Genomic DNA, 24,973 nt, shown 5'->3' with positions numbered 1-24,973 from the left:
ACATAAAACCACAGAAACAAAAACAACATGGTACTGAAGTAGGAAGATACAAATCGATCAGTGGACCTCAATTGAGAATCCACAAGTATATCTACATACATCTGTATTTAATATAGAGTAGAGATGGTATTTCAAATTAGTGGGGGAAATTTAATAGTGTTGGGACAACTGTCTATCTATTTGGAAAAAGAAAGTTAGATCCCTAACTCACACCACACACACAAATTAATTTCAAATAGATTAAATATTTAAACATAAAACATGATTATAAAAGTAATAGAATAAAATATTAGAGAATAATTTTATAATGTTGGAAGTGGGCAGGTCTTTCAAAGTAAGACAAAAACGCATTAGTCATATAAAAAAGATTGACAGATTTGACAGATTTGACCAATGAAAAGAAAAAGATTAAACTTTTTCTGCACAGAGTAAAAGATATCATAAGCAGAGGCAAAACACAAGAGAAAGACTAATATGCATACAAAAAGAAAATGGTTATTATTCATAATACATATGAGTTCTCAAAATCAGTGAGAAAACTACAAACACAATTTCAAAATACCAAATTCATAAGAGTACAAATAATGATAAAAATGAGTGGTCAGGAAAGTGCAGATAAAAACATATGCTAAAAATGAAGTACTTTCATAATATTTAGTGTTGGTGCGGGTGTGGTGAAAAGGGTTCTTTCATGTACTTTTGGTGGGGTTATAAATTAGTACAGCTACTTTGGAGAGGAATTTTGCTTTATCTTTCAGAATTTTAAGTGTTCATGCCATTTGACCTATATATAAGTCCTATTTCTCGGAGTCTAGCAATATTTATATAAGTGTGAAAGGATATATGTATTTGGAGAGTCATGGAAGTATTACTTGTTAGTGAGAACTAAGTTTTCTTCTCCAAGAATTTGTTGTATTTCTTCTAGAAACAACTTTTCCAGTTATTTATTTGGGTTTTCTCTTACACGCTATAGGCTTCTAAAAAATGTCTAGTGATCCTTGGTTGTCCATTCATGTTATTTTCAATTATCCATTGATATTAGAGACAAAAGCAATGGAAAGGCTGCCTGAGAACTCTGTACATAGCAGCAGAACCTGTTAACAGGCCAAGTTCTGTAGGGTAAGAGAATGGGGTGCCTGTCACTAAGCTGCTCCCTCCTGCACTTCCAGAATGAAGAGTGAGCTCTTGGAACACCCGTACTCTCACCCATGCCCTAGTTCCCTTCTGCTTTTGGACAGGGAGGTAGATGCCAGTGTTCTGAGTGTGTGTGCTGGGGTGTCTGTTCATCTGAAGGTTTTTTCATTATTCTCCCATTTTTCAGCTGCATTCTCCCCTCCCACTTTCCCTTTTACCCAGACTCAGGCTCCTTAAGCTCTGCACGCAGGCCGGCCCCCCTCATCATGGTCCCCTCTGCTACCTAGGCTCTGATCTCCTCTGCTCCGTTAGGGAACATCCTTCCATTTGCCCTTTGTCTGCCAGAAATTTGTTCAAATCATTTGACAGATGTCCCCCTCCTGTTTTCTTGGTGGTTATAGGTCATATCCTTTCTTATTCCTTTACTATCATTTTGATGGAATCTTGGGAGGAAAGGAAGAAGAACTCATGTACTCAGGCTGCCATTTTGAACCAAAAATCTAAAGTATTATTTATAATATTAGAAAACTGGAGACAATCTAATTATCCCAAAATACTTAAGTGGTGTTACATCCATTGTATGGAATGTTCTACACTCAAAAAATAATGAATAAACTTTATATGTATTAATATGAAAGAATATCGTGATGTTAAAATAAGAAGCAAATTGCAAAAAATGTGTGCAGTAATATGAATTTTAGAACAAATATACTTATTTGTACTTTCACAAAGGACCAGAGGATACCCACGGAAGTGTGACAAGTGGTCGTTTATCTGTCTTTCCACTTGAAGGCGGTGGATCAAGCATGGGGTTGGCACGATGGAAAAATTTCATCTTTTTGCTCTATATCGTCTGTATTGCTCAAAATTTTTATAATGTGCACGAAAAAAATATTTGTTCAACTAATAATAAACAAAGGTTTATTTATAGATGCAAATTATAGATGATCCATGATACCTGATATTTAAAATGCTGACCATTATTACTATTTAAAACTTTTAACATGCTTAAAAGTAAAGATATTGCCAGTTTATTTTAAAAAGATTACAGACCTTTAAAAAATCCCTGCCAAGTCTAAAGCTCATAACAGCATAACATGTTGGCAGGTAGAACATGTCTTGTAGAATCAAGTTTTTGCTTGGTATGCTTTTATGTCTGATTTCTTAACTGTTACATAATGCCATTAGTAAACCGAACAGGCTGAGCTATGCCAAGCTTTTATATTTCAGCTAAAATAATTTTACATCTTATTAAGGAAGAGGCAAATAATATAAAATATCAATCATTTTAATAACATTAGATTTAAATTATTTCTAAAGAACAGGGTTCAGAATAACTCATGTCCAAAAGGAGAATACATATACATAGCCTACAAAAGATACAAGGATTCCAAAGTCTTTCCCATTAAAAGGAAAAGAGATGGAGGAATCTATAAACCACCAACTATATTTTGTAGCATGTGAACAAATTCAAATTGACTACGCCACTGAGAAGTAGAGCTCAATTCTATAGAATTTCATTGGTTTCCAAACTAAAGTGAGACAAACACCTTACTTCCAGAAATCTGTGCACCAATAAATGTTACAGTTTCTCCAGCTTTGCTCAGAGAAATAGTCAGCAGCATGAAGTGCTGAGCTGGCCTGTCCCCCCCCCCAACCCCCACCCTGACCCCTGGCCCAGGTCTGAATGGGCCAGTTTCTCTGTGAGTTACAGCAGGGCCAGGGCCAGAACTCAGCCTTCAGAATCTGAGTCCAGCCAGCTCACTTCTTGATGGCCAAACCAAATTAAACTATAAACTCAGAGTCAGGTTGAATGTGCCGTCACTACTTACATATTAGCCAGTGCTTTTGGTACACACGTTTCCTTCTTCTATGTAGTTTTTGATTTTTAAATTTCAATTTTCATAGCCTAACTCTATAATTACATCTTTAGAAACTAACTCCAAATCTTTTCTGAAGCAAGCAAAATAAAGAATGTCCAGTTTTTTTTTTGTTGTTTTTTTTTTTTTTTAAAGATTTTATTGGGGAAGGAGAACAAGACTTTTTGGGGAACAGTGTGTACTTCCAGGACATTTTTTTTCCAAGTCAAGTTGTTGTCCTTTCAATCTTAGTTCTGCTTCAAGTTGTCCTTTCAGTCTTAGTTGTGGACGGCACAGCTCACCTCCAGGTCCAGTTGTCGTTGCTAGTTGCAGGGGGCACAGCCAACCATCCCTTGCGGGAGTCGAACCAGCAACCTTGTGGTTGAGAGGATGTGCTCCAACCAACTGAGCCATCCAGGAGCTCAGCGGCAGCTCAGCTCAAGGTGCAATGTTCAATCTTAGTTGCAGGGGGCAGAGCCCACCATCCCTTGCGGGACTCGAGGAATTGAACTGGTAACCTTGTGGTTGAGAGCCCACTGGCCCATGTGGGAATCGAACCGGCAGCCTTTGGAGTTAGGAGCACAGAGCTCTAACCGCCTGAGCCACCGGGCCGGCTCAGAATGTCCAGTTTTAAAAGTCAGAAGACCATGGTCATGTAAAAATGCTTAGAGACAAAGCTATCTATTCCTCCAGAATGACTACTATTATTAACTGAGTGAGCTAGGGTAGGTCATGTAAATATTGACGGTTTAAGAAAATCTTTTCAAATGAGCTGATTAAACCATCTTCTCCAGCAATAATAACACAAGTCCCTCTGTTTTTATTGAAATCTACTTTCTGTCTTTATCATGTTTGGAGAGTTGGGTCATTAAAAAACAGGAAGTATCGGGGCAGCTGGTTGGCTCAGTTGGTTAGAGCGCAGGGCTCATAACATCCAGGTTGCCGGTTCAATTCCCACATGGGCCAGTGAGCTGCGCCCTCCACAACTAGAGTGAAAACGACTGGACTTGGAGCTGAGCTGCGCCCCCCACAACTAGACCGAAAGACAATGACTTGGAGCTGATGGGCCCTGGAGAAACACACTGATCCCCAATATTCCCCAATAAAAATTAAAAGAAAAGACAACGAAGTATTTCACAATGAAAGTTTGATTTGCATTACAAATAACTAAAGGTAATTCTGGAAAACAATAGGGCCACTGAACAAAATTTGTTAAAGTTGTGCATTTTTACAAAGCAATGTCACAAATCTGAACTATTCATTTCCTCTGTATTGCCTATTCTGCTGAACAAATGTATGTCAACAGCCAAACCAATTTTGTGAACCAAGTCAGATTTTTATACAAAACCCAGCAGAAATGACAAGGTAAGAAAACTACAACTTTCGTCATTACCTGGAAAACAGTGGAGAAACCCATCACTTATCTCTTTGAAAAAATGTTTCAATGTTTGAAAATGTGTAATATAAAAAACAGTCACTGGATAGTTGAAAAATAGCTAGACAGATCTGTGCTGTAATGACTTATACATAATTTTAAGCAATCCCATGCCATTTAACATTAAAAATATACAGACTTCACAGAACAGGAGATTTAGCAGGATAAATTGGATAGGTAAAGAGAATGCCTGTGATGAGAAAAAGACCATCCAAAGCACTGCACACTTTAAAAGGGTGAATTTTATAGGATGTGAATTATATCTGAATGAAAAAAGGAAAAAAGAAGAAAAAGAAACAGACAGAAGCTCCTGTGCATCACCTTTGGAACCTCCCTCACTAAAGCCTGCTCTTCTGTTTCCACTCTCCCTCCTTTGTCCATGTGGCATCATGTATTATTGCCATGGACTCTGAATTCCTCATGCACCCCACTGGTCTCTGGGCATAGGAAATTGAACTTGACTTTCTAAATCCCCCTTTCATTGACTCTGGGTACTTCCATTCTCCTCTGCCTCCTCTTCATCTTTTTTAGGGGGGGATGAAATTTTGATTCCATGAAGCTTTGACTACTAACCAGCTCTCTGAGACAAAAGAAAGGGAACGAATATTTGTCGTTGTTAATAAGTGCCAGGGGCTCTGCTGGGTTCTGAATATCTGTTATCCTTTTGATTCTCGCAAATACTTGTAAGGTCAAGATTCTTAGTCCATCCATACTCTAGATGAAAACACTAAAGTGCTGAGAGAAGTTTCTGTTCAGACATCCAGTAGACTATTCACCCAGGATATCTGTTTTATTTTCAAAAGGCACAGCTTTAAAACCCTTTACTGAATAGGACTAATTCAAACCAGGGAAAACTTAAAACAACACAAAGCTCATAAAAAGTGGCATTGTTTGCTGGTGTATTTCAACACATTCACACTTCAAATAAACCCTCAAGAACATTTTCCATTCTAGGAGACAGGATGTTTATGGAGATGTGATTTCCTAATAATACAATAGAAAGGAGGACATTGTTTGCAACTAAAAATAACACAGCAACCATTCACTGGGAATTCAGGCTTATCGCCACTTTGTTGGCTTTTGGGTTTGCCAGAGCAAATGCAACAAACAGCTTTCCACTTTAACTAAGGGTTTGTCTTGAAGTCCCATTTGCCATTCTTTCCTCCTCCCTCCAATAAAACTAAGTGAAGCTAAGTTTGGTTGCAGTTGGCTGGGGAGAGAAGGAAGAACTATAGAACTTGGCGTTCTCGGGTCTGGAGTTATCTTCTGGAGTGATCCTGCAACTTGAAATTTGCAAAATAAAGGATCTCTCAACTGCTGCAGCCATTGTCTGCTGCACAGCACTTGGTTCTGAGATCTTCTCGTGGGTGTTACCTCTAGGTAGACTACCACACTTCCCTCTCCCTTGCTGTGTGACTGTGGCACTGTTACATAATCTCTCTGTGCCTGTTTCCTTATCTACAAAATGGGGAGGGGAAAATTCCTACCCCCTAGGGCTGCTGAGAGCGTTCAATGATCTAATAACGCGAAGCACTAAGAATAGTACCTGTGCTATTTAAGTTCCTGTTCAATAAATAATTACAATACAAAAATGACTTGTTCCTTAACTGACTTTAAGAAATTGCTTTCCTTATAGTATTTTGTTAACTGATTTATACATGCTTACTTGAATTAGAAATTCGTAAACATTAATCTGTAAGAATTCAATTGCTTTGCATAAAATGCAATCAGCCAGAAACCAAGAAGGAAGTATCAACAAAGATCTCTTTTTGAAGGAAAATGGGTTTAAAACACCCTCTCAATATTGACGATATTGCCCAGAATGATAGCTCAGGGCTCTGCAGCTGTTCAGAAGATACTGTTTCCCCAGGAAGATGAGGTAGAAAGAAGAGAAAAATGCCTTTTGCTTTAGAAACCCAGGGAGTGAAGGTCCACACAGGACCATGAAATGCCCCGGGCCCCCTCTAACCCCCACAGAACAAAAGACTGGCAGATCTCTTGGCTTTTCAAAGAGCCTCTCCCATCTCGGAGAAACAATTTAGCCAATTATTGAATTCATAACCATGTTTCTCTTGGAAGGAGCAAAGGCTGGTTTACACATGTAGATATTAAACATTTACTAGCAAGTAGGGCTTTTTAAACTTTCTCTACCCAAGCTTCGCGTTTCAAGGGGGAGGGGGTGCTTTGGCATCCCCAGTGACACCTTCTACGCGTTGGGGGACCTCTGGACACCACTGTGTTCATCCCCCGATCCCGGAGGGGATGAACCCCCTGGCTGGGACAGATGGTTTCTTCTGGAAGGAGACCAAACTTACCCAAATAATTGTTGCTCTTGTGCATCTCGGTGATGTTGATTTTGGTGGCTCCTTGGGGGATCTCAACAACGCGGTGGTAGCCCAGGCTGGTGAGGGCGTGCTTAAACACGCCTGACACAACCTGACAGCCCGAGTTATCGCCTCCGCACACCCCGCATTTGTCCACCACTTTGTCGGAGCCTAGGTAGTCGTCACAGCCGATGCTCTGCAAAGAGGTAGAAAACAGAAGACTTTTGTAGCATCTATCAGGAACATCCGGGGAAGAAGTGGAGAGGGCTGCAGATGTACTGGTGGGGCTGGGATTGGCTCCCCCCAACCCCATTCAGCTCCTGTGGATGAGCAAGTTCATTCTTCCCTTCGCTCAATAGACATTCAAGGAGCACCTTCTCTGGGGAGGGCTCTTCTTTTCTAGGCACGCGTGAAATGTACATTCTAGGGGCAGAGTGGGGCCACAGACAGTAAACAAGACAAGGAAACAAGATAGTGCCTTTGGTGGTGGTAAATGAGCAGAAGAAAAATAATTCAGGGAAATGGGACGGGGAGTGTGGGGATATGGACAGTGAGGTCCCACAAATCCATCCCCTGTTGGACACGGAGAGAGGAAAGGCTGGACCTTGCAGGGATTTTTATGTGAAGAAATTCTTGGGGACCACGACAAGTGCCGCACCTAAAATTGGGCTTTATCACCAAGTCTTCTAAAGAACAGACGATATAAACATTCAACAAAGTACCCCCAAAAATAGTGTTCTCAGGCCCAGTGTCTTAGGAATTACATCAATTGGTTGAGATCTGGGTCCCCACTGGTCGTTGTGGTCCTGAGGAGCTGAGCAGCTGGGCTTTTGCTTGGCTCCTCCAAAGCACTTTCCCAGGGCGGAAGGGTACTGGGGAAGCAGGGGCCAGAAACACCAGCACACTGGTTAATACACGTCTAAATAAGGGGCGCGCACAGATCACACAGGCAGTCTGACCAGTGTTTAAAAGAACTCTGACTTTCCTGCATGTCCTCCCCCCAAAGAATCTTCCCATTACTCACTCCAAGGTGTTTTTTTTGTTTGTTTTGTTGTTGTTGTTTTTTTTTTGCTTCATCTCCCCCTCCCCATTCATGCTTTCGATTGGGAAATTTTATTTTGCATAAAAAAATTAAACCTTGGACTAGAATGGAGCAATCTTCAAGGAATCCTTTTCCACTTCTGGAGCCGATTCCATACAGCTCTCAATCGTGCTTTCTGGATCCAAAACTAGGACATGTGGTATGAGCAAAGAATTCTGTCACATTTCCTCAGGCAGATGGAAGTGAGTGAATGTAGTTTGGACAATGAAATATTGGATGACAGATTTCACTGAGTTATGGGGATAGGGAATGGTACTTGAAATCAGAATGGAATTTTAAAACTTCAGACATATGTTTGCTGAATCACAGGCTTGTGTTAGTTCTTGAAACCTAAGAACAATCATCAGACTTCATGTGGGGGAGGAGGGGCGGACAAAGTGGTCAGCAAACCATTCAAAGTCCACTTTTGATTTTGTTAAACATCCCTGGGTCTGTTCATGTGGGTCCTACAGGCCAAATCCTACAGGCAGAGTCAAGTCGGAAGGCGTCCATTCTTTCCCCTCCCACCTCACGTTTGATTGACATCTTTCTGCAGGCACTATAGGTCTGCATGATCACTTCCATATTCCGGAGTGCACATTAGTCCATCAATAGTAACTGGTCTCTCTTCACAAATAGCTTCTCTGTAAAACATTATTTCTGACAATGACAGAGCATCATCTCAATATATTCATCCATATCTAATTAGCCTCTTGAAATGTCATGTTTGCCATTTATTTCTCCTCCCTCAAATATTTCTTGCCCCAGCCCCATGCACATTTTAGCAGAAAAATTAAAAAAAAAATGCTTTCTGTGCATGATTTCCACTGCCCCACCCTTCTTGGTTCTCCTTCGAAACAAAAAACAATGCAACCGCCCACAGAGATTTTGGAAAGAAGATCCATGTTGCCAAAGCAAGATTCTAACAGAATGAAGGAGATGTCTCTGTCACGATGGGGAAGCTGGACAGAAAAGCAGGTCAGCACTCACTCCCTGCCCTGTTTAGCAACTTCTCACTCTCCTCCCTTTCCCCACCTATCGGGGCCATTCCTGCTACCCCTGGCCTCCACTTGTCCCAGATGGAGCTCATTCTTATGGGGCGCTGCAGGCAGAGGCACCAACTTGCATGCAGACGTGGCAGTAGGAATTAACCCTCTGGAAGTCAGGAGTAAGAAAGCATGTTCACAGACTGACACGCTGAAGGGTAGGGTTGCTGGGAGGGATGAAATGAGGCTGGAGCACTCAGCTGAATTTGTCAAGAATCTCGTTTGCCAGGGTGAAGAAGCTGAATTTTATATGACGGCATCAGCAACCACTGGACGTCTGAAGAATGGAGGGCTATGCTCAGATTTGCTTTTCAGATGGTACTTTGGGCTGTAATGTGGGTGGGTCCTCGAGTGGCGAGAACAGGCAATCTAATGAGTCTCTTTCTCTTGCAAACAAAGGGTAGGGAGTGAACAAGAGTTGCCAAAAATGGGACAGACATTGCCTCAATCCTCAGGCCTCAGCCCAGTTAGAATGGGGTGATCAAGGAAATTACACAGTCATGGACTGCTTCAGACAACCACAGACACAGACAAAACATCATTTTATCTTGTGAATCAGACATTATGTTGAAATGCTTTGCACAGCTTGATGGATACCCACCCTCCCACCAGATTTCCTGCACAGCACGGCCACTCTGGATGAATCTAGACACGGGGAGAGAGGGCTGCGCCAGTTTTTCCTGCTAGACGTCCAGTAACCTGGGTTTGGCATCAGTGAAGTGTATGGCCATACCATTGGTGCCAAGAACTAAAGGGGAGACATCCTGTCTCTTCAGGGTTCTGAGTGCCCAGGGTTCACTCAAGAGAGAAATCAGAACAAGGGGTGTGTGAGCCTTCCCTGAGGGGTGACATGAAGCTGATGGAGCACACGTCCAGTGTTCGAGCGCTTACCCAGGCTCCTTGAGAGACTGGGTGGCCGAGGAGTTGCCAAATGCTCCATATGTACTTCCCAAAGCAGGAGGAACAACCCCACAAGGAGCACTGGGCAGACAACAGGCAGTCAAGATCTTTATTTTTCGGCAATTACACATCTGACAACTGTCCCCTCTCCCACACAGGGCTGTCGTGAGGAGCAGATGATATAATAAGGGGAAACTTGGATTGCGTGTCCAGGCTGGGCATAGCTAAAGAAGTGACTTTTGGGCCAGGACCGAATGACAAGAGGAACGAGCCATGGCAGGATCTAAACATGTAAACATGCATTTCCTCACTGACGTTGTTGAATGACCACTGGGCAGGCGGGAGAGGACATCCCAGGCTGAATCACGCTCGGGTCTTGTCTTTGGGAATTTGAGGCTAACCGGGGCAATGAGACACATACATGGATAATGACAAGCCATTGGGCAAGAGGAGTCCTGCGCTCTGTGTCCTGCTGGATCCACTCTCTTTTAGAAAGTTGTTCATTAATCAGAGGGTACATAAAGTGTGGAGGATGTTGCAGTCTGTCCCAGACTGAACTAGGGGAATGGTGATGGAGTGACGAGGATGTGAGAGGTACTTAGGAAGAAAAATGGACAGACTTTTGTGACTGATCAGCGGGGGGAGAAGGGGAAGCCTGGACCTCCGCCCTCCTCTTCTCCCCCCTCCCTCCTCGTCCCATCCTCCTAAGCATTGTCGTATTTACATTGACCAAGTCTGTCCTCCAGTCCAGCTCCTCCAAACATGTGTTCTTCTCATTGAATCTTAAAAGCAACCTGTAAGGTTGCTGAAGACTGTAGGAAACTAAGATTTAGCAGAGAGGTTAGGTATCTGGCCCAAGGCCATGCTGCAGGCAAGAGCTGGAGCTGGGATTTGAAGCCAAATCCCATGCTTTTAACCATCATGCAAAACCCCCCCCAAAGGATCAGAGGTCATGCTGCGGGTTCCAGCGTTGTCAAAGGAGTGGCTGGTAGCGGTGACCTAGGTGCAGAAGAACAAGCTGAAGGCACTGTCACCATGGTCTCAGTGAGAGCCTGGCCCAGAAGCGACTGCCATTCTCCTCCTCCAACGTAATGAAGCACCAACCACATCTGTCTCTCCCACATCAGGTGTTTTAACCCTATACTTTACACACAGTGAATGACCACATATTTTAGCTCATCTTCCCATTACATTTTTTATTGTTACAAGTTTTTTTATTTTGAAATAGCTGAAGACTCACAAAAAGGTGCAAAAACAGTACAGAGTTTCGGGGACCCTCTACCCAGCCTCCTCTAATGATAATATCTCACCAAAGCACAGCACATTGTCAAAACCACGTCCGTGGACCACTGCCGTCAGGACGATGCATTAACTCAAGGGTAAACTGTATGTGGATTTTGCCACTTTTTCTCGGTGTGTAGTCCTATGACATTGTATCACATATTTCTTTAAAGTAGCTGGCATTCTCCTCTAGCACATGGCCATGTCACTGATAAGGGGAGTTGATGTCATTTAACAGCAAAGGCAGTTGGCATGATGGAAAGAATGCTGGACTGGGAACCAGGAAACCTGGGATAGCCCTGGGCCAGTCCCTGACTTGCTGTGTGACGCTGGATGGGGCACTTCCCTCGGGGGCTGGCACTGAAAGCATTTCCACCACATTCAGATCTCATAGGAGACAGTGCCTGGGAATGAATCTGGCCTGAATTCTGGTTTATGTATCATCAGGAGGCTGGTCACTTGGTTTCTGGTGGGGATGACAACAGTGCTGGCCTGTCTCCAAACTCAGGGGCACTGCCCAAGGGTCATCAGTGGCACTAGCGTCTGCTGGACCTGGGTCACGTGCTGGTTCTTTCACTTGGGAGGTCGGTACTTTGGATGTGTTAATTGGCCACTCAGAGCTGAGCTGCAAGCTGTGGTTTCTTTATCTGTGGCTGGGGATGGTACCAGGTCTACCTGAGGGCACTGTGGGGAGCTCAGGTGAGGTAAGCACGAAAGGCACTTACTTAGCAGCAGGCTCTAATAGGGTGACTTCTCAGAAAATGCTGTTCTTATTTTTGTTTTTGCTTTTGTATCATTGTCTTTATATAGTGGTTTCATCTGGAATCTATCCGCTTCTAAGTAAATCCCATCATCATGTAACCACTTGGACGGTATTTCTCTAACACTTTCTATTACTTCTCAGTCACAGATTCTGTCTTCTTCATTTGCAGAAATGTAGAAAAGTCTGAAGAGCTAAGAAAAGGCCAAGGTTTGCCACAAGGGTCAGACACCTTCCACAGCGCCTCACCCTTACCGCTCCAACGGCATCTGGTGGAAAAGAACGTTTGCTCCCTGCTTTACCTTCTTTCATGGTTTGTTTTGCTCACCATGTCCTGCAGTTCAAAAGAGAGATTTCTTGCTGTTACACAGGCGATTGAACAACTATCAGATATCCTTAGTATCCTTCCAGTGATTTTTGTAACATGGTGTAGGAAAATTTTACATATCGCAAGCCATCCCAAGAGAAATTGCTCAAGAATTGCCCTCCAATTGTGTGCCAAAATTAACCTAAATGAAATTTCCTGAGGGAAATGAGCAATCTGGATGACATGTTTGGTGGTGAATTTCACAGGCAGGAGGCGTTGGTCCATCAGGGTGGGTAGGGAGGCCGGTGCCAGGCGTGCAGATAGTGGAGCTTCTGATTCTCTGATGGGAAACAGATGTGTCTGTGTGTGCTCAGTAGACACACCAGAGGGTTGGCTAGTTGGTAACAGCTGGTTGGCTAGAGATGGTAACAACAGGTAAAACAACGTGCCTTAATCATGCTGTCACAACAGTGTGGGAGAATGTTATTATTAAAACGATTAGTAACTAACATCAATTTACACTGAGCTAATTTGTGGAAATACATATGGATGCCAAAACTTTTATTCATGACGTTCTGTTGAAAGAAATCCTTTGCACATGATAAGTATCTCCCTCTGATTACTGTTAGGAATGTAGATCAATACCACCTTCCTGGACAGCAATTTAGCAATATATACTGTTTGACCCACTAATCCTTCTTCTAGGAATTTGTCTAAGGAAATTGTAAGAAACGAGGCCAACAATCTCTGTATGTGGCTCTTCACGGTATTATTATTAATAAAGAAATTGGAAACATCTTAAATGTGCAACATAGGGAAACAGTTAAACATATAGGAATTCTCTGGGAAAAACTGGATGGCTCTTTTTCCAGTCATTCTCATGAAAACCTGGTGTTGTGCCTGCATGATTGACTTCACTGCTTCCTGAGGCAACCCCTACTATGTGTCAATATGCTGTGAGGCAGGGGAGACATGAAGGCAAAACAAACATGGTTTCTATTTAGGGTTTAAATCAGGGGTCGGCAACCTACAGCCCACAGGCCAAACCTGGCCTACTACCTGTCTTTGTAAATAAAGATTTATTGGAACACAAACATGCCCATTTATTTACTTACTGTCTAGGCCTGCTCTTGTGTTACAACACAGGGTGGAGTAATTGTGACAGTGTCATGCAGGGTGTCACATGGGGTCTCTGGTCCCGCTCCCCACATAAGAACGCAGGATACGGTGAGGCCCAAAAGGAACACCAACGAAGCCACAAATAGGGGAGTCATATCACTATATCCTCCCTGGAGGCTGGGTTAGAGACACAGGAAGCAGGAGCCACGCAATCTGCAAACCGCCGTCCATTTCTCTGTCTGCCAACCAACCAACCAACCAACCAATCAACCAACCAACCAACCAACACAGTCATGGCAGTTATATCAGTGGCTAATTGGCTCACTGGTTATAGCTGATGGCCAACCAGTCACAGCTGACAGCCATCTACTACCCGAGCCAGCACCTTTCCACATGAGGCCGAGAGCCTGGAAACTGCTCTCTGGGGCTCTGTCCCCACACTGAGATAGTATGGCCCACAAAGCTGAGAATATTTATGATTTAGCACTTTACAGGAATGAATGCCACCGCCCTGGTCTAAATTGAAAGGCAGACCCAATTCCACCCTTCCACGTGGTGTGTAAACGTGGAAAGGCAGATGTGCGGAGCCCTGTGCAGCTTCAACTGAGGCGCAAGGCGACGCTTCCAAATTCACGCTGACTTGTCCTCATCTGTTACCACAGACGCCCAGTTTATTTGTCCTAATATGTCTCAACTATAGGACAGAAGGCCAGGACTTGTCATCTGCTACCATAGTAGTCTTCAATTTTTTTTTTTTTTAAGCAGGAACAAAACCAATCATTTCAAACAAAACGTCATGTAGAAACATAGGACTCCAATATATAAAATGAGAAAAGCAGGACTGCTATGGTTGAGGAGCGCTTGGCGGGGTGTGGAAGCCCAGGGTCTCCCCCTCCCGCACCCCAACCCACTCTCGTCCTCATGGCCAGGGATTCTCAAACCTGTCTCGAGTTATATTCTGGACCAGACAGTTCTTTGTTGTGGAGGCTGCTTGTGCATTGGAGGACGGTTGGCAGCATCCCTGGCTTTTACTCACTAGATGCCAGTAGCACCCCTGTCCCTCAGTATGACAAACAAAAATGTCTTCAGATATTGCCACATGTCCCTTGCAGGAACAAAATCACTCCCAGTTGAGAATCACTGCTCTAATTAATCTAAAACTCATGGGACACCCAGGGGCACACGACAGATCCCCCAGAAGCTTTAAAAACAATGGCAATTCCACAGAAGTGCAAAAACAGTACTTGGTAGATGTCAGAGAAGCTAATGAGCCCAGAATACTCAATTATCCAGTTTTCACATGATTTCCCCCCTGCCATCAAAGTAACCAGTAGTCTTCTAGAGTTCTTTAAGCTTGCCTTTTGGCTTAACCAGTATGAGCAGGATTAGGTACTGGAAAGAGCACAGTGCCAGCATACAGCAGAGTGTTTTGAATGAAAGAACAGCTAATTGAGGACTCAAGGGATCAAAATTCCAGGACCAATTTGCTTCCCGAACTGGATCATCTATCTCTAAGACCTCTTCTGGTGCTAAGCTGTTCCTTAGAAAAAGAGATGAAGCCCTGAGGTGAACGCTCCCACCACATCTGAAGTCAGATGAATCTGCTTTATGTGGACAAAATTAAATTGCAGACAGGAATCAATGGGAAACAAACTGACAGTGTCATGCATTTGAAGGGAAGAAACGGTCCAAAGGTATGTTGGCTTCTTTAATGATGGCAATTGTGAAACTAGTGATCTGGTTTTAATCAAACTGGTTGTCGCTTTTCAGTACCTCATCCTATTTCATTAGAGAACAGCACCTTACCAAGTGACTCAACTAGGAGAAAATGTTGGCATTCTTATAGGATATAATGGAGAAGAATCAACTGCAGTGATGTTTACAAATCCAAAGAAAGGAGCCCTGAGAGGGAAAGATTTCACATGCTGTGGGGGGTGTAAGAGAATTACTCCCCACCTCTGCCCCACACTGAGGTTGTCTTTCCCTGGAGAGAGGGGTATTCCAAACTCTAAAATTCTAGCGCTTCATTTTCATGATCTTCTTCTCGAATGGACTGAAATGGGGGCGGGGGGCATGAAATGAATTACAACAATGACAAATGCTCTATCATAAAAGTAAGCTATGCATCTTTTTGTGTAGAATAGCAGAAACCATGGACCTCGTTTTTTTTTTTTTAATTTATTGGGGTGACAATTGTTAGTAAAATTACATAGATTTCAGGTGTACAATTCTGTATTACATCATCTATAAATCCCATTGTGTGTTCACCACCCAGAGTCAGTTCTCCTTCCATCACCATATATTTGATCCCCCTTACCCTCATCTCCCACCCCCCTCCCCCGTTACCCTCTGATAACCACTAAACTATTGTCTGTGTCTATGAGTTCTTGTTTCTCATTTGTTTGTCTTGTTCTTTTGTTGTATTTGGTTTATATACCACATATCAGTGAAATCATATGGTTCTCTGCTTTTTCTGTCTGACTTATTTCACTTAGCATTATACTCTCAAGATCCATCCATGTTGTCACAAATGTTCCTATATCATCTTTTCTTACCGCCGAATAGTATTCCATTGTGTATATATACCACAACTTCTTTATCCATTCATTTATCAAAGGACATTTTGGTTGTTTCCACGTCTTGGCCACCTTAAACAAAGCTGCAATGAACATTGGAGTACACATGTCTTTATGTAAAAATGTTTTCAGATTTTTTGGGTAGATACCCAGGAGAGGGATTGCTGGGTCATACGGTAATTCTATTCGTAATTTTTTGAGGAACCTCCACACTGCCTTCCACAAGGGCTGCACTAGTCTGCATTCCCGCCAACAGTGTATGAGGGTTCCTTTTTCTCCACAGCCTCTCCCACACTTGTTACTATTTGTCTTGTTGATGACAGCCATACTAACTGATGTGAGGTGATATGTCATTGTGGTTTTTATTTGCATTTCTCTGATGATTAGTGATGTTGAGCATTTTTTCATATGTCTATTTGCCATTTGGATGTCCTCTTTGGAGAAATGTCTCTTCAGGTCCTCTGCCCATATTTCAATTGGGTTGTTTGTTTTTTTGTTGTTGAGTTTCATTAGTTCCTTGTATATTTTGGATATTAGCCCCTTATTGGAGGCACTGTTTGCAAAAATCTTCTCCCATTCAGTTGGTTGCCTCTTTATTTTGTCGATGGTTTCTTTTGCTGTGCAGAAGCTTTTAAGTTTCATATAGTCCCATTCATTTATTTTAGCTTTTACTTCCATTGCCTTTGGAGTCAAATTCATAAAATGCTCTTTGAACCCAAGGTCCATTAAGTTTAGTACCTATGTTTTCTTCTACGCAGTTTATTGTGTCAGGTCTTATGCTTAAGTCTTTGATCCATTTTGAATTAATTTTGGTACATGGTGACAGATAGCAGTCCAGTTTCATTCTTTTGCACGTAGCTTTCCAATTCTCCCAGCACCATTTATTGAAGAGGCTGTCTTTCCTCCATTGTATGTTTTTAGCTTCTTTGTCAAAAATTATCTGTCCATATTTATGTGGTTGTATTTCTTGGTTCTCAATTCTATTCCATTGGTCTATGTGTCTGTTTTTCTGCCAATACCATACTGTTTTGATTATTGTAGCCCTGTAGTACAAGCTAAAGTCAAGAGTGTGATACCTCCAGTATTGTTCTTTTTTCTTAAGATTGCTTTGGCTATTCGGGGTCTTTTGTGGTTCCAAACAAATCTGATGATTCTTTGCTCTATTTCTTTAAAAAAAAGCCATTGGGATTTTGATGGGGATTGCATTAAATCTGTATATTGCTTTGGGTAATATGGACATTTTAAAATTAACTATGTTGATTCTTCCAATCCAAGAGCACGGAATGTCTTTCCATTTCTTTGTGTCTTCTTCAATTTCTTTCAAAAATGTCTTATAATTTTCAGCATATAGGTCCTTCACATCCTTGGTTAAGTTTATTCCTAGGTATTTTATTCTTTTCGTTGCAATTGCAAAAGGAATTTTTTCCTGTATTTCTTTTTCTGAGATTTCATTGTTAGTATATAGGAATGCAATGGACTTTTGTACATTGATTTTGTAGCCAGCAACTTTACTGTATTCGTTGATTGTTTCTAATAGCTTTTTGGTGGAGTCTTTAGGGTTTTCTACATATAGCATCATGTAATCTGCAAAGAGTGATAATTTAACTTCTTCATTCCCAATTTGGATGCCTTTTATTTCTTTCTCTTGCCTGATTGCTCCGGCAAGGACTTCCAACACTATGTTGAAAACCAGAGGTGATAGGGGACAGCCCTGTCGTGTTCCTGAACGTAGAGCAAAGGGCTTCAGTTTTTCACTGTTGATTATGAGATTAGCTGAGGGCTTGTCATAGATGGCCTTTATTATGTTAAGGTATTTTCCTTCTATACCTATTTTATTAAGTGTTTTAATCATAAATGGATGTTGTATCTTGTCAAATGCTTTTTCTGCATCAATTGATATAATCACATGATTTTTGTCCTTTATTTTGTTTATGTGATGTATCACATTGATGGATTTGCGGATGTTGAACCATCCTTGTGCTCCTGGGATGAACCCCACTTGGTCGTGATGAATAATCTTTTTAACGCATTGTTGTATTCGATTTGCTAGAATTTTGTTTAGGATTTTTGCATCTGTATTCATCAGAGATATTGGTCTGTAGTTTTCTTTTTTTGTTTTCTCCTTACCAGGTTTTGGTATCAGGGTAATGTTGGCCTCATAAAATGAGTTAGGGAGTACTGTCTCTTCTTCAATTTTTTGGAAGAGTTTGAGCAGGATTGGTATTAGATCCTCTTTGAAGGTTCAGTAGAATTCACTAGTGAAGCCATCTGGTCCTGGACTTTTGCTTTTGGGAAGGTTTTGGATGACTGATTCAATTTCGTTACTGGTGATCGGTCTGCTTAGATTTTCCAGTTCTTCATGGTTCAGCCTTGGAAGGCTATATGTTTCTAAGAACATGTCCATTTCTTCTAGGTTATTGAATTGGGTGGCATATAGTCCTTCATAGTATTCTTGGATGATCCTTTGTATTTCTGTGGTGTCCGTGATAACTTCCCCTTTTTCATTTCTGATTTTGTTTATTAGTGTCTTCTCTCTTTTTACCTTAGTGAGCCTAGCCAAGGGTTTGTCAATTTTGTTAATCTTTTCAAAGAACCATCTCTTTGTCACATTAATTTTTTCTATTGTTTTTTTGTTCTCTATTTCATTTAGTTCTGCTCTGATTTTTGTTATTTCCTTTCTTCTGCTGACCTTGGGTTTCACTTATTCTTCTTTTTCTAGTTCTTTAAGTTGTAACATGAAGTTATTTATTTTGGATTTTTCTTGTTTCTTGAGATAGGCCTGTAATGATATAAATTTCCCTCTTAAAACTGCTTTCGCTGCATCCCCCAAATTTTGGTAGGATGTATCTTCATTCTCGTTTGTTTCTATGTATCTTTTGATCTCTCCTCTAATTTCTTTTTTGACCCAGTCGTTCTTTAAAAGTATGTTGTTTAATCTCCATGTATTTGTGTTTTTTCCTGCTTTCTTTTTGCGGTTGATATCCAATTTCAAAGCCTTGTGATCAGAGAATATGCTTGGTATGATTTCAATCTTCTTAAATTTGCTGAGGCTGATTTTATGTCCCAATATATGGTCTATCCTTGAGAATGTTCCATGTACACTAGAAAAGAATATATAGTCTGATGTTTTAGGATGAAGTGCTCTATATATGTCAATTATGTCCATTTCATCTAATGTGTCATTTAGGACTGCTATTTCATTATTTATTTTCTGTTTGGTTGATCTATCCATAGCTGTCAATGATGTATTTAAGTCCCCTAGTATAATTGTGTTTCGGTCAATTTCTCCCTTTAGTTCTGTTAGTAATTGCTTGGTATATTTCGGTGCTCCCTGATTGGGGGCATAAATATTGATGACTGTTATGTCTTTTTGTTGTATAGTCCCCTTTACCATTATGAAATGTCCATCTTTGTCTCTTGTTATCTTTTTCACCCTGAAGTCTGTTTCATCTGATATCATTATGGCTACACCTGATTTTCTCTGGGTACCATTTGCTTGGAGTGTCAATTTCCACCCTTTCACTTTGAGTCTATGCTTGTCCTTGTAGCTGAGATGTGTCTCTTGGAGACAGCATATGGTTGGGTTTAGTTTTTTGATCCAATCTGCTATTCTGTGACTTTTTATTGGTGAGTTCAGTTCATTTACATTTAGGGTGATTATTGATATGTGAGGATTTCCTGTCATTCTATCTTTAGTTTTCTGGTAGGGCTGTATCTCCATTGTTTCTTTGCCTTTTTGTTGTTGTCTATTATTTCCGTGTGGTGGTATTCTATGATGTTTCCCTGTTTCTTCTTTTATTACAGTATATATTTCAGTTCTGGATTTTTTTTGAGTGGTTACCCTTAAGTTTATGTAAAAGAAAGTTTGGTATTTAGAGTATTCCATTTTCTTCAGCACGCTTACTTTCTCCATTCCCATATTCCGGTTCAGGCCTTTACTCTCCCCCTTTTTATGTTTCGGTTGCCACAAATTGTCCCTGTTGATGGTGGTCGAATAGCCTCCTTTAGTATTTCTTGTAGTGCAGGTCGTGTATTAGACAATTCCCTCAGGTTCTGTATGTCTGAAAAGGTCTTTATTCCTCCTTCATATCTAAAGGATATCTTTGCTGGATATATTATTCTTGGCTCATAATTTCTCTCTTTCAATAGTTTAAATATATGGTTCCACTTCCTCCTGGCTTTTGTAGAGTTTCTGCTGAAAGAGCTCATGATAATCTAATGGGCTTCCTTTGTAGGTTACCGTCTTCTTTTCTTTCTTTGTTGTTGAGGATTCTTTTCTTTCTTTGTCGTTGAGGATTCTTTCTTTGTCGTTGATTTTAGACAGCTACAATACAATGTGCCTTGGAGAAGGCCTGTTGGGATTGAGGTAATTAGGTGTTCTATTTGCTTCTTGGATTCGAGGATCCAGTTCTGTCCACAAGTTTGGGAAGTTCTCATCAACAATTTATTTGAATATGTTCTCTAGTCCCTTCTCTCTTTCTTCTCCTTCTGTATGCCCATTATTCTTATATTGCTCTTTCTGATGGAGTCAGAAAGTTCTTGTAGAGTTCTTTCATTTCTTTAACTCTCAAGTCTCTTTCTTCTTCCATCTATGTAAGTTCCAGGTTTCTATCTTTGATGTCACTGATTCTTTCCTCCATCTGGTCAACTCTACTACCTAAGCTGGTTATTTCATTCTTGATTTCTTCTATTTGAGTTCTTAATCTCCAAAAATTCTATTTGGTTCTTTTTTAAAATTTCAATCTCTTTCGTAAAATGCTCATGTTGTTCTTTGATTGTGTTTCTGAGTTCATTAAACTGCCTTTTTGTGTTTTCTTGCATCTCGAGTTTTTTCAGAACTGCGATCTTGAATTCTCTGTCATTTAAGTCACATATTTCCATATCTTTAAGTTCCTTTTCTGGAGACTTTTCACTTTCTTTCTGAGCTGTCTTGTTGCCTTGGTTATTTATGGCAATTACTGATTTATTATTTCTCTTCCTAGACATCTACAGGAGTGGCTTCTGCAACAGGTTGACAGGAAGAGGTCTTTCTTTTGTTGTCTAGTACTTGGTAGAATGTTTTATTTTCTCTCCGACTGCAGCCTTTTTTTTCTCTCACATGGTAGTGCTATGTTTTCTCTGCACTATTCCAGCTTCTCAAACAATGGGGGGATTCCCTGGGAGAGGGGCTTCTCCTCTGTTAATAGTTCACCTGGGTCACAGGGCGCAGTGTCCGTGTGGGTATGCGGAGAGCTTTTGAAGTTCCAAAGCTCTTCCTGCACCAGATTCAGAGCCCGTATGTTTCAGTAGTTCTGTTTACTCCTGCAGGGATCCGCCCAGATAGGTGGGGCCAGGGGCGGAGTAAGTTGTGAGAGGTGGCCCAGAGCAATGGCGGGGACCACCACCACAGCCGGTCCTGCTTCCACAGCTCCCTCCCCTTTGCCGGAACTAGTTGGGCTGCGAATCTGTGTCTGCGGTCCACAGTTCTCAGAACAGCAAATATTCTGTTGTTTTGATCTGACACTGCTTCTGTTCCGCTTCTAGCACCGGGCAGGTGGGGGCGGGGTGAGCTCTGGGAGAGTAGGGAGGGGACGGCTAGTCTCAGTGCCTAAGGCTTCCCTTCTCTGCTCGGCAGTGAGGGCTTAAACCACCACTTTCTGCCTTCTTCCCTCAGTCTTTTCTCCGAGGTCTCTGCAGTGAGCATTGGGTTCAGCCGTGTTATATGCTGTCCCATCAGCCCTGTGGGCCATAAGCGGAGCCCTAGCAGTCTGAGTTCTTCCCTCTCCCGCAGCTGCGGTAGTTCCGGGATGCAGCGAGCTCGAAGCACTGAGCTAGGTCTGCGTCCTGCGCCTGTGCGGCTCCGTCTCCACACTTCTCCCTTCCCTCCTCCCCGACTCGCGCGATTCGCCCACCTTTAGGTGAATTCAGTAGTGGGCCTTCATCTTGCCTGTCTGATGTGCAGGGAGTCCTTTGTGGAGTTATCATTATTCGATTAGTTGTAAATTCCAGGGGAGCTTTACAGAGGCTCACCTCACGCCGCCATTTTGATGACGTCCACTACCATGGACTTCTTAATGTGTAGGGCTGTAAGGTGAATTCTCTGTTTTAAATATCTGGTCAGATCGTATCATAACTCTGTGGGGCCCCAGGAGGGGCCGGCACCCTATGGGATGGGTTTGACAGAGGCTGTGGGTTTGAGTTGTTAAGGGGTCAGGGCTAGCATCAGAGATGCTGTCCAAACTGGCAAAGTTCTGGAAGCCATACTACCAGCAAAACAGCATTGGGTTGATAAACTCTGCTCCAGGCTGGAGGCTGCTTACACACTGGCCCGACCGACCGACAGCCTCCTGCACCCGTGTCCACAGGTGTGGGTCACAACCAGAGGCTCTCAGAGGACTGGAGGTGGATTGAGCCACTGGAAGGTAATGACAGAGACCCATGTGTGTGTCCTTGTTATTTCCTTGACATACAGCCTATATCCAAATGTGCCTGTTTGCATTTTTCTCCACAAGATGGCACCTATAAGCCTTCCCAGAAGAATACTCACCTAAGCAATTAGTTTCGGGACAGGAAACATTAGTTAAATAATTACAGGAAAGACAGCTGAGAAACGCAAGGAGGGTGGACTCAGTAACTCAGTCCGACTGCTTATTATTGTGCTCTTATGTGCACGCTTCTGCCATGTTGTTAAGATACGGTGTCAAGATATGACTTTCATTTCTCAAAACATTTTTGTGGAGCATTTAAAAATGTGGGAGGAATATTCGGGACTTCTTTCCCCAGAATGGTCAGGAAAATGCTTAAAAACCTGTGTACATGAATTAAATTTTGAGGTTTACACAGCTTTTTAGATGTCACCGGGTAATCTTCAGGGACTGCTGAGAAGATTGGCTTGATGGGTGGGGGAAGATGATGAAAGAAAAGGCTCGAATCCCAAGACTCTTGACTGGGGGAATGGCAAACTGAAAAGCTGGTTTTGGAAGATGCTTGGTAGGCACAGGCAGTGGATTGGAGGTGGAAGAGATTGGAGGTCCAGATGCACACAGACAACTGCATTGAGATGGGGACAGAAGGATGGGGCTCTGGACCAGAGATGGAATTAGAATGGGGGGCAGGGGCACCAAGTTTATGCTGAAGGAATGGCCAATGGACTGAAGAAGGGTGGTCTAGGGAAGGTGAAGTAAGGACAACTTCGAGGTCTGGGAACCTAGAAGAACAGGAGCCTGTTTCAGGCAGAAGCTTTGCTGCAGGCCAGGCTTTTAATGGAGTCATCTTAGAGTGAGGGTCCTAGTGGGGATCTTGTCAATCACTAATTTATTCACTGAACTCAGTCATATTAATTCCCTCTCTCCTTCTTCCATTGGAACTTTCCTCTAGCACCCTCAACATTTTTATTTTAGCATTTTGGATGAGAATCTTTCCAAAGTGTACTTTATCTTCCTTTGCTTTTTTTTTGTCATTTAAAATAAAAAATAATAAGCCTTATTTGATCTTGTCTAGCCACGTGTTACTCAGTGTTGTCCATGAACCAGCAGCACATGAGGTCTGACAATTAAGTTCGTGAACTTTGTTGAAACAATGTTGCTAACCTTTTCTGATATCAGAGGGATTATTCATTATGAATTTGTACCCACTGGACAAACAGTTTACCAAATTTACTATTTGGAAGTGCTGAAAAGGCTGCATGAAAAAGTTAGATGACCTGAACTTTTCGCCAACAATTCATGGCTCTTGCATCACGACAGTGCATCAGCTCACACAGCACTGTCTGTGAGGGAGTTTTTAGCCAGTAAACAAATAACTATATTGGAACACCCTCCCTACTCACCTGATCTGGCCCCCAATAACTTCTTTCTTTACCCAAAGATAAAGGAAGTATTGAAAGGAAGACATTTTGATGACATTCAGGACATCAAGGGTAATATGACAGCTCTGATGGCCATTCTAGAAAAAGAGTTCTAAAATCTCCTTGAAGGGTGGACTAGGTGCTGGCTTTGGTGCATAGCTTCCCAAGGGCAGTACTTCGAAGGTGACTGTAGTGATATTTGGCAATGAGGTACGTAGCATTTTTTCTAGGATGAGTTCGCGAACTTAATTGTTGGACCTTCAGCTTAGAGCATCAGCTTAGAGCCTATTAGATATCTTGGGAATTTGGGGTTCAAGATGATGGATTAGGTAAATGCTATACATACTGCATCCCTGGATCACACCAAAATTACAAATTAATTATAGAATAATCAACTTCAATAATTATCTGAAGTCTAGCTGAACAGGACCTCTATAACCAAAGATATAAAGAAGAGGCTACATCGAGACCAGCAGGAGATGTGAAACGGGCTGACTCCAAGCCCACAGATGATGGTTAAATACTGGGAGGGACACCTCCATGGCAGAGGTCCCTCCTGAAGAGGGTGGGGTCTCAGCCCCATGCCAGGATCCCAAGCCTGGGATCCTGTGCCAGGAAGAGGAGTTCCCACAGCCTCTGGCAGTGAAAATCAGAGAGGACTCTGTCTGCCTGTCTGGGTGGGGTGGAGGGGAGCTGGAAACCCAGATCTCCTCTTGTAGAGCCCACACAAAGACTGACTTGCTTGTGTGTACTTGCCTGGTCTTTGCTGGAGGGGCAGCAGCTCGGGAGGCCCAGGGATGTACAAGGAATGATTAACTTGTGTGGCTTCGGGACAGGAGTTGGAGGGACAGGAGCCATTGTGGTCCCTGTGTGGAGCCTGACACACATGTGGCCTACAGATGGGTGCTATCTTTTCAGTTTCCCTGCCCCAAAGGGCCAAGTCTTGGACTGCATTGGTCTGGTGGAATCCGAGCATGCGTACCACCTTTGTGAGGCCCTGGGTCCCTGCCCGTCACACAGATGGTGCTACATTGCGCAGGACACTCTTGACTGCTGGGCTGCTGGCCTCACCCTACAGGCTACAGAAGCTTTTCTGCAGTGATGGACAGCCCAGGGCAGCCCATGAAACATTTGCTGGTGGGTGATAACTCAAGATCTGTGCCCCAGCATCTCTTGGGCAGCTCTTGGGAAACTGCAGGCCTGAGACAGGTGCTGGCTAGTTGTGGTGTTCTTGGGGCATTTTTGCTGGATGGCTGTGTGCCCAGCACTAGTGCAGGAACCGAGACTGCATTGGTTTTGTAGAAACCACCGACCATATTCCTTAAT

At 42.4% G+C, this 24,973-nt stretch overlaps 1 protein-coding gene across 2 annotated transcripts in view; it reads right to left on the bottom strand.

The window, feature by feature from the left end:
- Positions 1 to 24,973, bottom strand: part of THSD4 (thrombospondin type 1 domain containing 4) — a 585,321-nt gene that overhangs the window by 96,317 nt on the left and 464,031 nt on the right. For both annotated transcript variants that reach the window (XM_033109294.1, XM_033109295.1), the window contains one exon: positions 6,744 to 6,948. In XM_033109294.1, coding sequence (XP_032965185.1) covers positions 6,744 to 6,948 — 205 coding nt within the window. The remainder of the gene's footprint in view (positions 1 to 6,743; positions 6,949 to 24,973) is intronic.

Source organism: Rhinolophus ferrumequinum, chromosome 6, assembly GCF_004115265.2.
Source record: "Rhinolophus ferrumequinum isolate MPI-CBG mRhiFer1 chromosome 6, mRhiFer1_v1.p, whole genome shotgun sequence".
In the NCBI taxonomy this organism is placed as follows: domain Eukaryota; kingdom Metazoa; phylum Chordata; class Mammalia; order Chiroptera; family Rhinolophidae; genus Rhinolophus; species Rhinolophus ferrumequinum.
The sequence above is the reverse complement of the archived record's forward strand: the minus strand, read 5'-3'. Positions and strand labels throughout refer to the sequence as shown.